This window comes from Alexandromys fortis, unplaced genomic scaffold (genome assembly GCF_014885135.2).
Source record: "Alexandromys fortis isolate MF-2015 unplaced genomic scaffold, M_Fortis_MF-2015_v1.1 scaffold_32, whole genome shotgun sequence".
In the NCBI taxonomy this organism is placed as follows: domain Eukaryota; kingdom Metazoa; phylum Chordata; class Mammalia; order Rodentia; family Cricetidae; genus Alexandromys; species Alexandromys fortis.
In genome coordinates, this window is record NW_026067938.1 from 6,297,460 (window position 1) to 6,307,792 (window position 10,333).

Below are 10,333 nucleotides of genomic sequence, written 5' to 3' on the forward strand. Positions count from 1 at the left end.
AGAGAGAGAGAGAGAGAGAGAGAGAGAGAAAGAGAGAAAGAGAGAAAGAGAGAAAGAGAGAAAGAGAGAAAGAGAGAAAGAGAGAGAGAAGGCAGAGTCAGAGAGATGCCGTGGAGTTGCCAGATGCGACCTGTCAGCTGGAACTTTTCCGGTAAGCCATGAACCTCATGGTAAACTATAAAATAATAGAAATGGGTTAACCAAAGACATAAGAGCTAGCTATCAATGCCCTTAAATCATTGGCCAAGCAGTGATTTGAATAATATAGTTTCTGTGTGATTATTTCGGGAATCTGGGCTGCCCGGAAACAAACAAGCAGTCTCCCCCAATAGGTGTGTGCTGGCAGGTGATCCCTTCTGCAATGGTTGGAACATTAACAATTTCCTTTGGATGGTCTGTTCCTAGGTGGTGCCCGGGTGGTCTCAGTTTGTGGTCTTTCTGGGAACCAGGTATTGCCTTAGGGTAAATTACTTGTCATGGCTGGGTCCCACAACCTGCCTGGACTGAAATGTCTTTGAAATTGTGAGCTAAGGTAAATGCTTCTTTCTTTATGTTTTTGTTTGTTTGTTTGTTTTTGTTTTTGTCAGTTTGGCCATAGCAACATCACAATAACTAATACGATCCACTTAAGGCAACGGCTGGTTTACGTTGTCTTTTACTATGGAGTTGAGCCTTTTTTTAACCGTCCACATGGGACCTTTCTAGATGGGAGGTAAGGGAGCAAGGTGAAGAAGATTCATTCAGCTGGAAATGTGGTTAGAGCAAGTCTCTAGATGTCAAGAAGGCTTTCAAGGATGTGGTTTAGCCGCCAATAGCCCCAAGAACTAAAATCTGGCATTCCTGCATTGCCTCAGTTTCCCTGTGCTTCCAGAAGAACTGGCCTGCCCTCTGAGGAGTGGTGTGGAGAGAGGAGCTCAGTGTCCTTCATGCTACTGTCAAAGCCATAGTCAAGGCTCGTTGAATTCTGATGGATTGGAGCAGAGAAAAAAATGGGAAAGGAATATTCAGAGGGACAATATATTCATAGATGACTGGTTTTCAACCTTCCTAATGCTGTGATGCTTTAATTCAGGTCCTCATGTTTTACTACTGATATAAAATGTTAATATCTGGCTGGGCCGTGGTGACACACACGCCTTTAATCCCAGCACTCGGGAGGCAGAGGCAGGCAGATCTCTGTAAGTCTGAGACCAGCCTGGTCTACAAGAGCTAGTTCCAGGTCAGGCTCCAAAGCTACAGAGAAACCCTGTCTCGGAAAAAAAAAAAAAAACAGTAAATATCTGGATAGCTGATATGTGATTCTCCACCCCCACACTCCCTGCCACCGTGGGGTTGTGACCAACAGACTGGGAGCCACTGATAAACACAAGTACCTGAACTCTGGCTCTCTTCTGTGTTCATCCTTAACTCTCTCTCTCTCTCTCTCTCTCTCTCTCTCTCTCTCTCTCTCTCTCTCTCTCTCTTTCTCTTTCCCTCCCATTCTCCTTCTTTCCTCCCTCTCTTTCTGTCTTCTATGTTTTCAGCCAGCCCAGGCCTTGATTGAACCCAGGTTGCCAAGCTTGGTGGGAAATTCCTTTACCTGCTGAGCCATCTTGCTGGACCCAGCTGTTACTTTTTGACTCCCTTTGACAAAACTTTTCTTAAGACACTGAGGACTTTGGTATCACGAACGGTCAGCCCGCTTTTCCTGAATGTTCTCCAACTCTTTTCTTTGCAGGTAAATAAATACACATCTGTTCATTTCCAGCAAACTCTGTGTTCTGTGGAAGGAACTCCAGAAATCTCATTTTAGGGCAGCATTCTCTCATTTGTGCACACCGTCACTGCGGGACAGCCCAGCTTGCTTTCCAGCAGATGAATGGGTTGGCTCTCCCCACAAATTTTGACACTGGGATAAGAAACAAAGCCGTGTCTTCTGAACCCAAAGTCATTGTACCCCAGTGCTAAATTCGGGGGTGCTGTGCACAGCATGCATTACAAATTATGTGCTAATTAAATGGCTGGCTTCATTAGTCCCCTCTGAAAACAGGCAGCCTGTCCCAGACAATTAGCATTTGATTATGTTTCCATATTGCTGCCTAATTGCTCCTTGTGTTTGGTCTTTAGTCTCCAGCCAGACTACCCATCTCTGGCAGGCAGGGATGAAGCTTCCACTTCTTTGAACCCCCAGCTCAGCAGGACTCGCTGGTCCTAATCAGCCTTGTCCCTGGCGAGCGTGGGTGTGTTAGGACAGAGATGCTCACACGAGGACCAGCTAATTGGGGAAAAGGCTGGGCAAAGCTGAAATAAGCTTACAAAAGGAATGTTGCAGGACACTCAGTGAATTCATTTATGGCTTGCCTCCTCGGAGAGCGGGATCCCATCTTTCTTTGTTGTTGCTGTACGCTAACATCCAGCTCACAGTTTGGAAGCATGCGCCGTCTTTAATTAATGAATCAATAGATTTCTGGAACTCTCGCTGTGGCAAAGCCTTGAGCTGTGCTGAAGATATGCTAGTCTTTTCAGAAGGTTCTAGCTGGGAGAAGATGAGGAATGGCAGAATTGAAAACGGACGGTGAGCCGGGTGGTGGCTCTCGCCTTTAATCCCAGCACTCTGAGGCAGGTGCAGGCGGGTCTCTCTGCGTTCCAGGCCAGCCTGGTCTACAGAGCGAATTCCAGGACAGCCAGGGCTACACAGAAAAACCGTGTCTGAAAAAGCAAAAATAAATAAACAAAAGGATATATTGAACTAAAGTGAGCAAGCGAGGGCCGTGTTTGCAAGGGTCTTAGGGTTGATCTTGTAGGCAGTGGTTTCCAGGGGACATTTCCGAGCTGGGATTTGATGTCAGTAGATTTGGATATGGAGTGATAACTAAACAGGATGGCAATAGAAAGGACCAGAGTGAGAGAAACGGTAGACACAAAGATCGCCTGAAAGGGGTGTTATTCTTAAAAAACGATTCCCGGGCGGGTTGGCGGAGCCCGCCATGAGAAAGCGGCTACAGGAGGGCACGGTGGCGGCAGGTAACAAACACGTAAACACAGGAAAAAAATGCTGCAAGATCCCTGTGGCAGTAGGCAGCAGAAATGCTGTAGGTCCCAAATGGTGGTGGCGGGCCATGTGGTGGCAGGCAGCCGGCTCTAGGCAGAGACGGCTGCTGGTCCCTGAGCAATGGCTGGTCCCAGGCAGGGAGACACATGGCCGGCGGACAGAAACATGGACAGACAAGACATGCAGGGTGAGGTTGAATGTTTATTCAGGAGTTATGGAGGAGGAAGGGTGAAGGGGGGAACAGACAGAGAGACAGAGACAGAGAGAGAGAGAGACAGAGAGAGAGAGAAGAGGACAAAGAGACAGAGAAGGGGGGAAGCAGAGAAGTGGGGAGAGAGGCAGAAGCGAAGCTGCCTCTCTGAAAGGAAGATGGAAAAGAGAGCGAACTCAGGCCGGAAGCTGAAGATCAGCCTGCCTCAGCAGATGGGGGAGGGAGTGGGCGTGGCTTGTCTCTTAAAGGGACCAATACCATAACAAGGGGGCCCTGGCACTTTGGGCTGCGGATTGTAAAGGAAGGGATGAAAATGTCTTTTACTTCTAGCTTAAGTGAGTAGAGACCACGTGACAAACAGCAGCATGGATTTGGGAAAGGTTTCTCTCTAGGCTGGAACGATGCAGCCTTGTTCTGTCTGTTCACTTAGGCCTTGCTTTTTCTCTTCATACTGGAGAGGGGTCTCTCCTTTGTGGAAAAGGGAGAGAGGTTTCTTCCCTGAAGGTCAAAACTTTACACGTGTGGAAGCCACCTTGGAAGGAAATATGTGGACTTAAGCGAGAGGGCCCTCTGACTCTCTTGAGCCTGATGTGATGTTCTCACCAGACACCGGCAGGCTTCAAGACTCAGAATGTATTTTATTACCTGTGTGATACACTCACATGGCATCCTCTGGTTTTCTTCACTTTTCCTACAGTTGAACTATCGCGGCTTTAAGGACACGAAAGGAACAGTATGTCTCCTCCTTCACACTGGTGAGAAAAACGACAATTAACAAAGATCCGTCCAGTGAAGATGGATTTGGTGTGGATTCTCTCTAACACGTGAGTCAAACACTGGCCCTGGTGATGGATTTCTTTAATCCCAGCAGCTGAGAGCGGTGGTAGCCAGATCTCTGAATTCCAAGCCAGGTAGGTCGACAAAGCGAACTTCAGGGCTAAAAATCAAGGAGGAGGCCACTAAGGCATTTCTGCCACTAACTGTTTAACATTAGCTAAACAGTGATGGTTAGAGGCAGGTCTTCCCAGGATTCCTTGCTTCCATAAACAATAGATACCACACACTAAGGACATCAGATACATTCCTAAGGCTAGCCCTTTCTATTTTGTTAGAAAGGTATTCCGGGGGAAATATTTTCCATTATTTTGCCTTCATCTTCCATGAATATCCAATTAATTTAGTCAATCTCTTCCTTTTCTTTCTTTCTTTGTTTTTGAGACAGTGTCTCCCTATGGAATCCCTGGCTGGGCATTCAAGAGACCTGGGGTAAAAGGTGTTTGTCACACACTCTCCCCTTCATCCTACTGTCCTGGCCCCACGGTACAGATCAGGCCTAGATACTTGGCAGCTGCACTGACCAGCTGACATCCCTGCCCTCTTATCTTGCCCATCCCATGTTGTGTTGCTGCCTGAATTATCACTGAAAACAAAGCAAAACAAAACAAACAAAACCCAATTAAATCATTCTTTTTAGAAGCCTTGGTGGTCCTGATTTTCTTCTGAATGTTTAGTATTTAATGTTGGGTCCAAAGGAAGCTGATTCCTCAAAGTCATGAATCTAGACGTGAGCCCCACCTGGACTATAGGAGATTCCTGGTAGCCAGGAATCCAGGAATCCTCCCAGAAGCCAGCATTCCTCAGAAACTAGTGAAACCGGTTTTCATCTGCCAAAAGGAGTCAGAAGGGGCAGTGGTGCCTATTAGCATACCAGAGCCCGTGCTGATCCGACCCTCAGTGTTACAAGTACCTGTCACCTAGCATCTCAATCCTTACCTCCTCCCCTACTCTAAACTCCCTCCAGCTCACTTCCCTCCCCCCAGCTACTCTTTCGCTGGCAACTCAACTATTCCCATTCTGCTCTGCCTAGGTTTTCTCAGTTCTCTGGTTCCTGCTCTCCCTCCCCTCTCCCCAGTCCTGGCCTAGTCTGCTGTCCATGTTCAGTCTACTTTCTCACTCTACTCTGGACTCTTCCAGATGCCTCTGGCTGTTTCTCTCTCTCTCTCTCTCTCTCTCTCTCTCTCTCTCTCTCTCTCTCTCTCTCTCCCTCTCTCTCTCTCATATCTACACTAAAAAACAAAACATGGGGCTGGAGAGATGGCTTAGAGGTTAAGAACATTGCCTGCTCTTCCAAAGATCCTGAGTTCAATTCTCAGCAACCACATGGCGTAATGGCGTCTGGTGCCCTCTTCTGGCCTGCAGGCATACACACAGACAGAATATTGTATACATAATAAATAAATATTTAAAACAAAACAAAACAAACTAACAACAAAAAAAATCTTTTAACCACGCCATGGAGCGGCCACACAGACAGTTTCTTTACTGCACCCCCCCTCTAATACATCTGGTGCCCAAACCGTCACATCCATTAACAGTGAAACTACCCTAAAAAGACAAAAGGAAAGAATTGGACTCTTTTCCTAAAAATATCTCATAAGAACTTCCTAGTAGAAATATGCTTCTATGTACAGAAATGCTCTTCGAATCTTTTCTTACAGATTTATTTTGGCTCATGTGTTCAAGTGTTTTGCCTGTATATATGTGTGTCTACTACATGTGTGCCTGGTGTCTTCAGAGGTTCGTCCGAAGAAGGGATGGAACTGGATGATTGTGAGTCACCAGGCGGGTGTTGGGAAACACACCATGAGCAATATTATTACCAAAGTTTCTGTGACAAACAATTTGCCCCACTCGCCAGTAACACCAAACACGGGCGCGTGGCTTGCTGGGACAGGTGAAATGTGAGTGGAGCTGATGTTTGCCACTCAGAAGAGGCTCTTTCCTGAGGGAGGCACCTTGAATTGGTAAGAAACATGGACTCCACGCTGGTGGCTTTTTGAAGTGGCGTCATCGAAAGAGGTTTTGTTTAGTTTGGCCTGGCTGTTCAGTGGCCTCAGGGAAACAGTTCCTTTAAAAAACACAACCTTTTAAAGACTTTTAAAATTTGTGTGTATCCCTGCATGTATTTATGCATGCTACATCTATACCAGGTGCCTAAGGAGGTCAGAAGAGGGAGTCAGATCCCTGACTGTGAACCGCCCTGTGGATGCTGGGAATTGAACCCAGGTCACCTGCAAGCGTCACAGACGCTTTTAGCCAATGGGCCCTCTCTCCAGTACTTCCTTTATGACATTCTGGCCTGGTTCTGCACATGCAGAAACTTTATCTTCTCAGTAAGATTGACACCGTAAGATTGATTTGACAAATGGGGAGAATGGGTCTTGCTGACGTCGTTCACAAGTTAACAGCGATACTTACGATCATCACTTCAATTTAGAAGACACCAGTCTCCTTCTCATTGGTCACAGTTTACTTTCCAGTTCCTATTGGGTGTTTGGTTCAATCCTAAGAAAAGCTGCTCCGCCGACGCAAAGAACTCCAATCAAACCAGATTAGACCGAATTAAAATGCCTGTGGGTGGACCGAGACAGCTTGGTGGGGGAGAGGATCCTGAAACCACGTGTTCCTTTTCCTCGCGCGAGCCTAAATAGCCTGTGGGACTGGTTCTGATCCTCCCCGGGGAATGGGTCAGCGCTTGGCAGACTGGGAGTTGCAGTCCGAACCAACTCAACTCCCAGCCCAGGGCCTGGGGTGATCCCTCCAATCATTCATCCCAGACTCCTTGGATATAGGGGTGTTAGAGGGCTGGGGTCTCACTTTCAATCAGGCATTGGGTAGAGAGGATATATATATTTTTTCTCCAACAAGATCTCAGAAACTCATGATAAAAATCTCTGAGGAAATACAGCTCAGATCCTAGAGCTGGGACACCAGGCGCGATTAATGTAAATCGCTTGACTGTGCCTATCAAAGGCGGCAATCTTCTTTTGCGCAGGGCCGGATTCATTCCCCATTCCCCTCAGAGCCGGCCCCCCTTTCTCCTGTGCTCTGCCGTCTCCCCCTCGCTGATGTTCTTCTTCCCCTGTGTACAGCAAGACTCTGTTAGCAATCAGATAGTTATTTCTTCGTTTTGCTCCTGACAGATCTTCCAGTTCTCAGTTTAAAGCCGCAGTAGGAAGTGGACATTTGTGTTGTGGGGATATTTGAAGGCACAGTGAAACTCCAGGACTATGTTAACAAAATTAACCTTGGATCAAGGGGTGGAGTTAACGACTAGTTGACAAGAATTAGCGGTAGAGATTAAGAAGGACCTGGGAAGGTAGAGAAGGGAGGGACTTAGAGGTTGGAAGCTTTCTCTTCAGGATCACCATACTGCAAATAATGACATGGAGACCTCTCATTGAAAAGTTTCTGCATCACAATAAGCTTCTCCTCCGACACAATATGTTGAAATATGGAGCGGTGGGGCTGCGTCCCCAACATCCCGGCCGCTTGGCTAGCTCACGCCCGAAATAACAACACAAAAACTGTATTCATTTAAGAACTGCTTGGCCCATGAACTCTAGCCCTTACAGGCTAATTCTCGCACCTGGACTAGCCCATTTCTAATGATGTGTGTGAGCACCCCAAGGTGCGCTTACCGGGAAGATTCTAGCCTAAGTCCATCGTGGGTTGCAGCTGCCTGGGAGAGCAGAGCATGGCGGCTGTCCGGTCCCTGTGGAAGCAGCGCAGAGTCTGACCTCACTTCCTCTTCCTCCCAGAATTCTATTCTGTTTCCTCCTCCCATCTATCTTTTAACCTATCTGGGCCAAGGAGTTCCTTTATTGCTTAACCAATGAAATCAACAGATTGATATATAACACTCCCACATCAACAATAGTACAAAATAGACCAAATCAAACCGAATTAGAAAAAGAGCCAGAGCCGGGCAGTGGTGGCGCACGCCTTTAATCCCAGCACTCGGGAGGCAGAGGCAGGCGGATCTCTGTGAGTTCGAAGCCAGCCTGGTCTACAAGAGCTAGTTCCAGGACAGGCACCAAAGCTACAGAGAAACCCTGTCTCAAAAAACCAAAAAAAAAAAAAAAAAAAAAAAAAAAAAAAAAAAAAAAAAAAAAAAAGAAAGAAAAAGAAAAAGACCCAGGTTTAATAGGTACAAGTGCTCCCGGATGACTTTCCACACCCACAGAGAGACAGGAAAGGAAGACTGGAAAACCATGTGTTTTCTCTTAGTAATTATGGAGGCTTGGCCATTAGCTTTGGCTTGTCCCACTAGCTCTGATAACTTGAATTAACCTGCCTTTATTAACCTACATTCTACCACATGGCTTGGTTACTTCTGCTCTGTACCATATGTCTGACCTCTGTAGTGTCCCCCTGTCGTGTCCTCTGGACCTAAATTCTTCTTCCCCCTCCGTTCTTCTCTTCCCCCGGAAGTTCTGCCTGTCTATCCTGCATAGTTATTGGTCATTTAGCTCTTTATTAAACCTATCAGGAGGCTCCTTAGGCAGAGATGCATCTTTACAGTGTAAACAAATATTCTGAAACACTTAGAGATTTGTGGGCTCTTTTTGGTTTGGGACAATGTGGAGAAACACTCTCCTGCGGCATCTCTGGCTGCAAAGGAAGGTCAGCTGGTGGCTTCTCGGCATCTCTGATCTAGCAGAGAATATTCACCCCAATATTTGACTCCTGAGGCTTTATTGGTAAACAGAGCAACTTAGATTGAAAGCATGTAGCCAGACAGATCCAGGTCCAAATCTAGGCTTTCCTACTTACAAACTGTGTGTTTCTTAGCTGATTTCAATTTTGTTATTTGAACTATGAAAAAAAAAAGATATCCATATTTACCTTTTAGGGCTATTAGGAGAAAAAATAGGTCATTCTAACCTAGTTAACACACATGTACACAAAGAAGGATTCTATTTCTATTCCTATCAAACTATAATTATGTTTAATAGACCCTGATAGTGGGCTAGGTACTTGTGTGCCGTTACAAGTCTCCCTTCTGGTGTTCTCATAAATCTTAGTTTTGTGTTGACGCTAGAGACTTTCTGAGACCCAGGAAGCTTTATTTCTTAGCCTCCTCCACCTGTAATTACAAGGCCTCTTCTTATCCACGCGGCTGGATATCTTCTGAAGCATTCTTTGAATGAGCTCCGAGCTCCCGTTAAGGGCTTAGGAAGGCTTGAGTGTGTATCAGGTGGAAGGTTAACCTGTAGCTCCACAGGACCATCCTTAAGCTTCCCACCGATGGTTCTTTTTTTCTTTTTTTTTTTTTTTTCGAAGTAGCACAAACATTTTTATTTACTAACCAAAAGGAAGATCCCACTTTGACAACACTTTGACATTCACTCCTGTCCGGGGCGGAGAGGCAATCCTCACTTCACCTTTTCATAGACCCGAGTACAGGTGACGTTATTCATCACGCAGTCCACCACCAGCTTTCCACCCTTCACTCTCCTGGTTATTGTGCTTTCCTTCCCGTCCCAGTTCTGTTGCTGGACCAGGGCATCGTCGGTGAAGGTGCAGATCGTCTGAGTTTTTCTGCCATCGGCTGTAGTTTCATCAAACTTCTCTCCCAGCGTACAAGAAAACTGTGTCGTCTTAAAAGTGCTCTCGGTTTTAACAGTGATATTGTTGCCGTTACACGTGATGACACAGTCTGGTTTGGCCATGGCACCCATCTTCCTAAGAGCCAGGCCTACTCCTAGCTCCTTCATGTATTCCTCAAAGCCGTGGCTTTCCGTCAGGCGCCACCTCCCCTCGAGGTCCTTAATGCTGGCCATGGCGGGCGGGGAAGCACGAAAGCAGCAGCAGGGAGAACGCGGTGGCGGGGCGCTGTGCGGCTCCGGGCTCCAGCCCAACGGCGGTTCTTGAAGACGGTTTACATCTCTTTCTGTCCATCTAGCTGAGGTCTCTACCCAGAACCACCTTTGGCCACACCCACTAGGCCTACGTAGCCCACCTCTGGCCCCGCCCCCGCCCCGCCCACTAGGACTACGTAGCCCAGCTCTGGTCTCGCCCACACCCGCTACGACTCAGATGGGCTTCCTTCACTTCAGCTTTGTTTAGGCTCCTCCTCTCTCAGACAAAAATCCTTCCCTTGCTTCCTTTCACATAAATCTTACACTTCCTTTAAGTCACAATTATGGGCTTTGTCTCATAAGATTTTCCAAGATTAAGCAAATCACAAACTTATAAAACTGTCTCCCTAATTTATTGTACTGTTTGTCTCTAAGCCTAAGTCCGCC

The 10,333-nt window shown here is 46.7% G+C and overlaps 1 protein-coding gene across 1 annotated transcript; it reads right to left on the reverse strand.

Annotated features, from left to right (window-relative positions):
* Positions 1–9,363: 9,363 nt before the first annotated feature.
* On the reverse strand, positions 9,364–9,957 carry LOC126504832 (fatty acid-binding protein 5-like). The gene has a single exon (XM_050147383.1). The coding sequence runs from the start codon at positions 9,866–9,868 to the stop codon at positions 9,461–9,463; it is 408 nt and encodes a 135-aa protein (XP_050003340.1). The 5' UTR covers positions 9,869–9,957; the 3' UTR covers positions 9,364–9,460.
* Between the last annotated feature and the right edge of the window lie 376 nt (positions 9,958–10,333).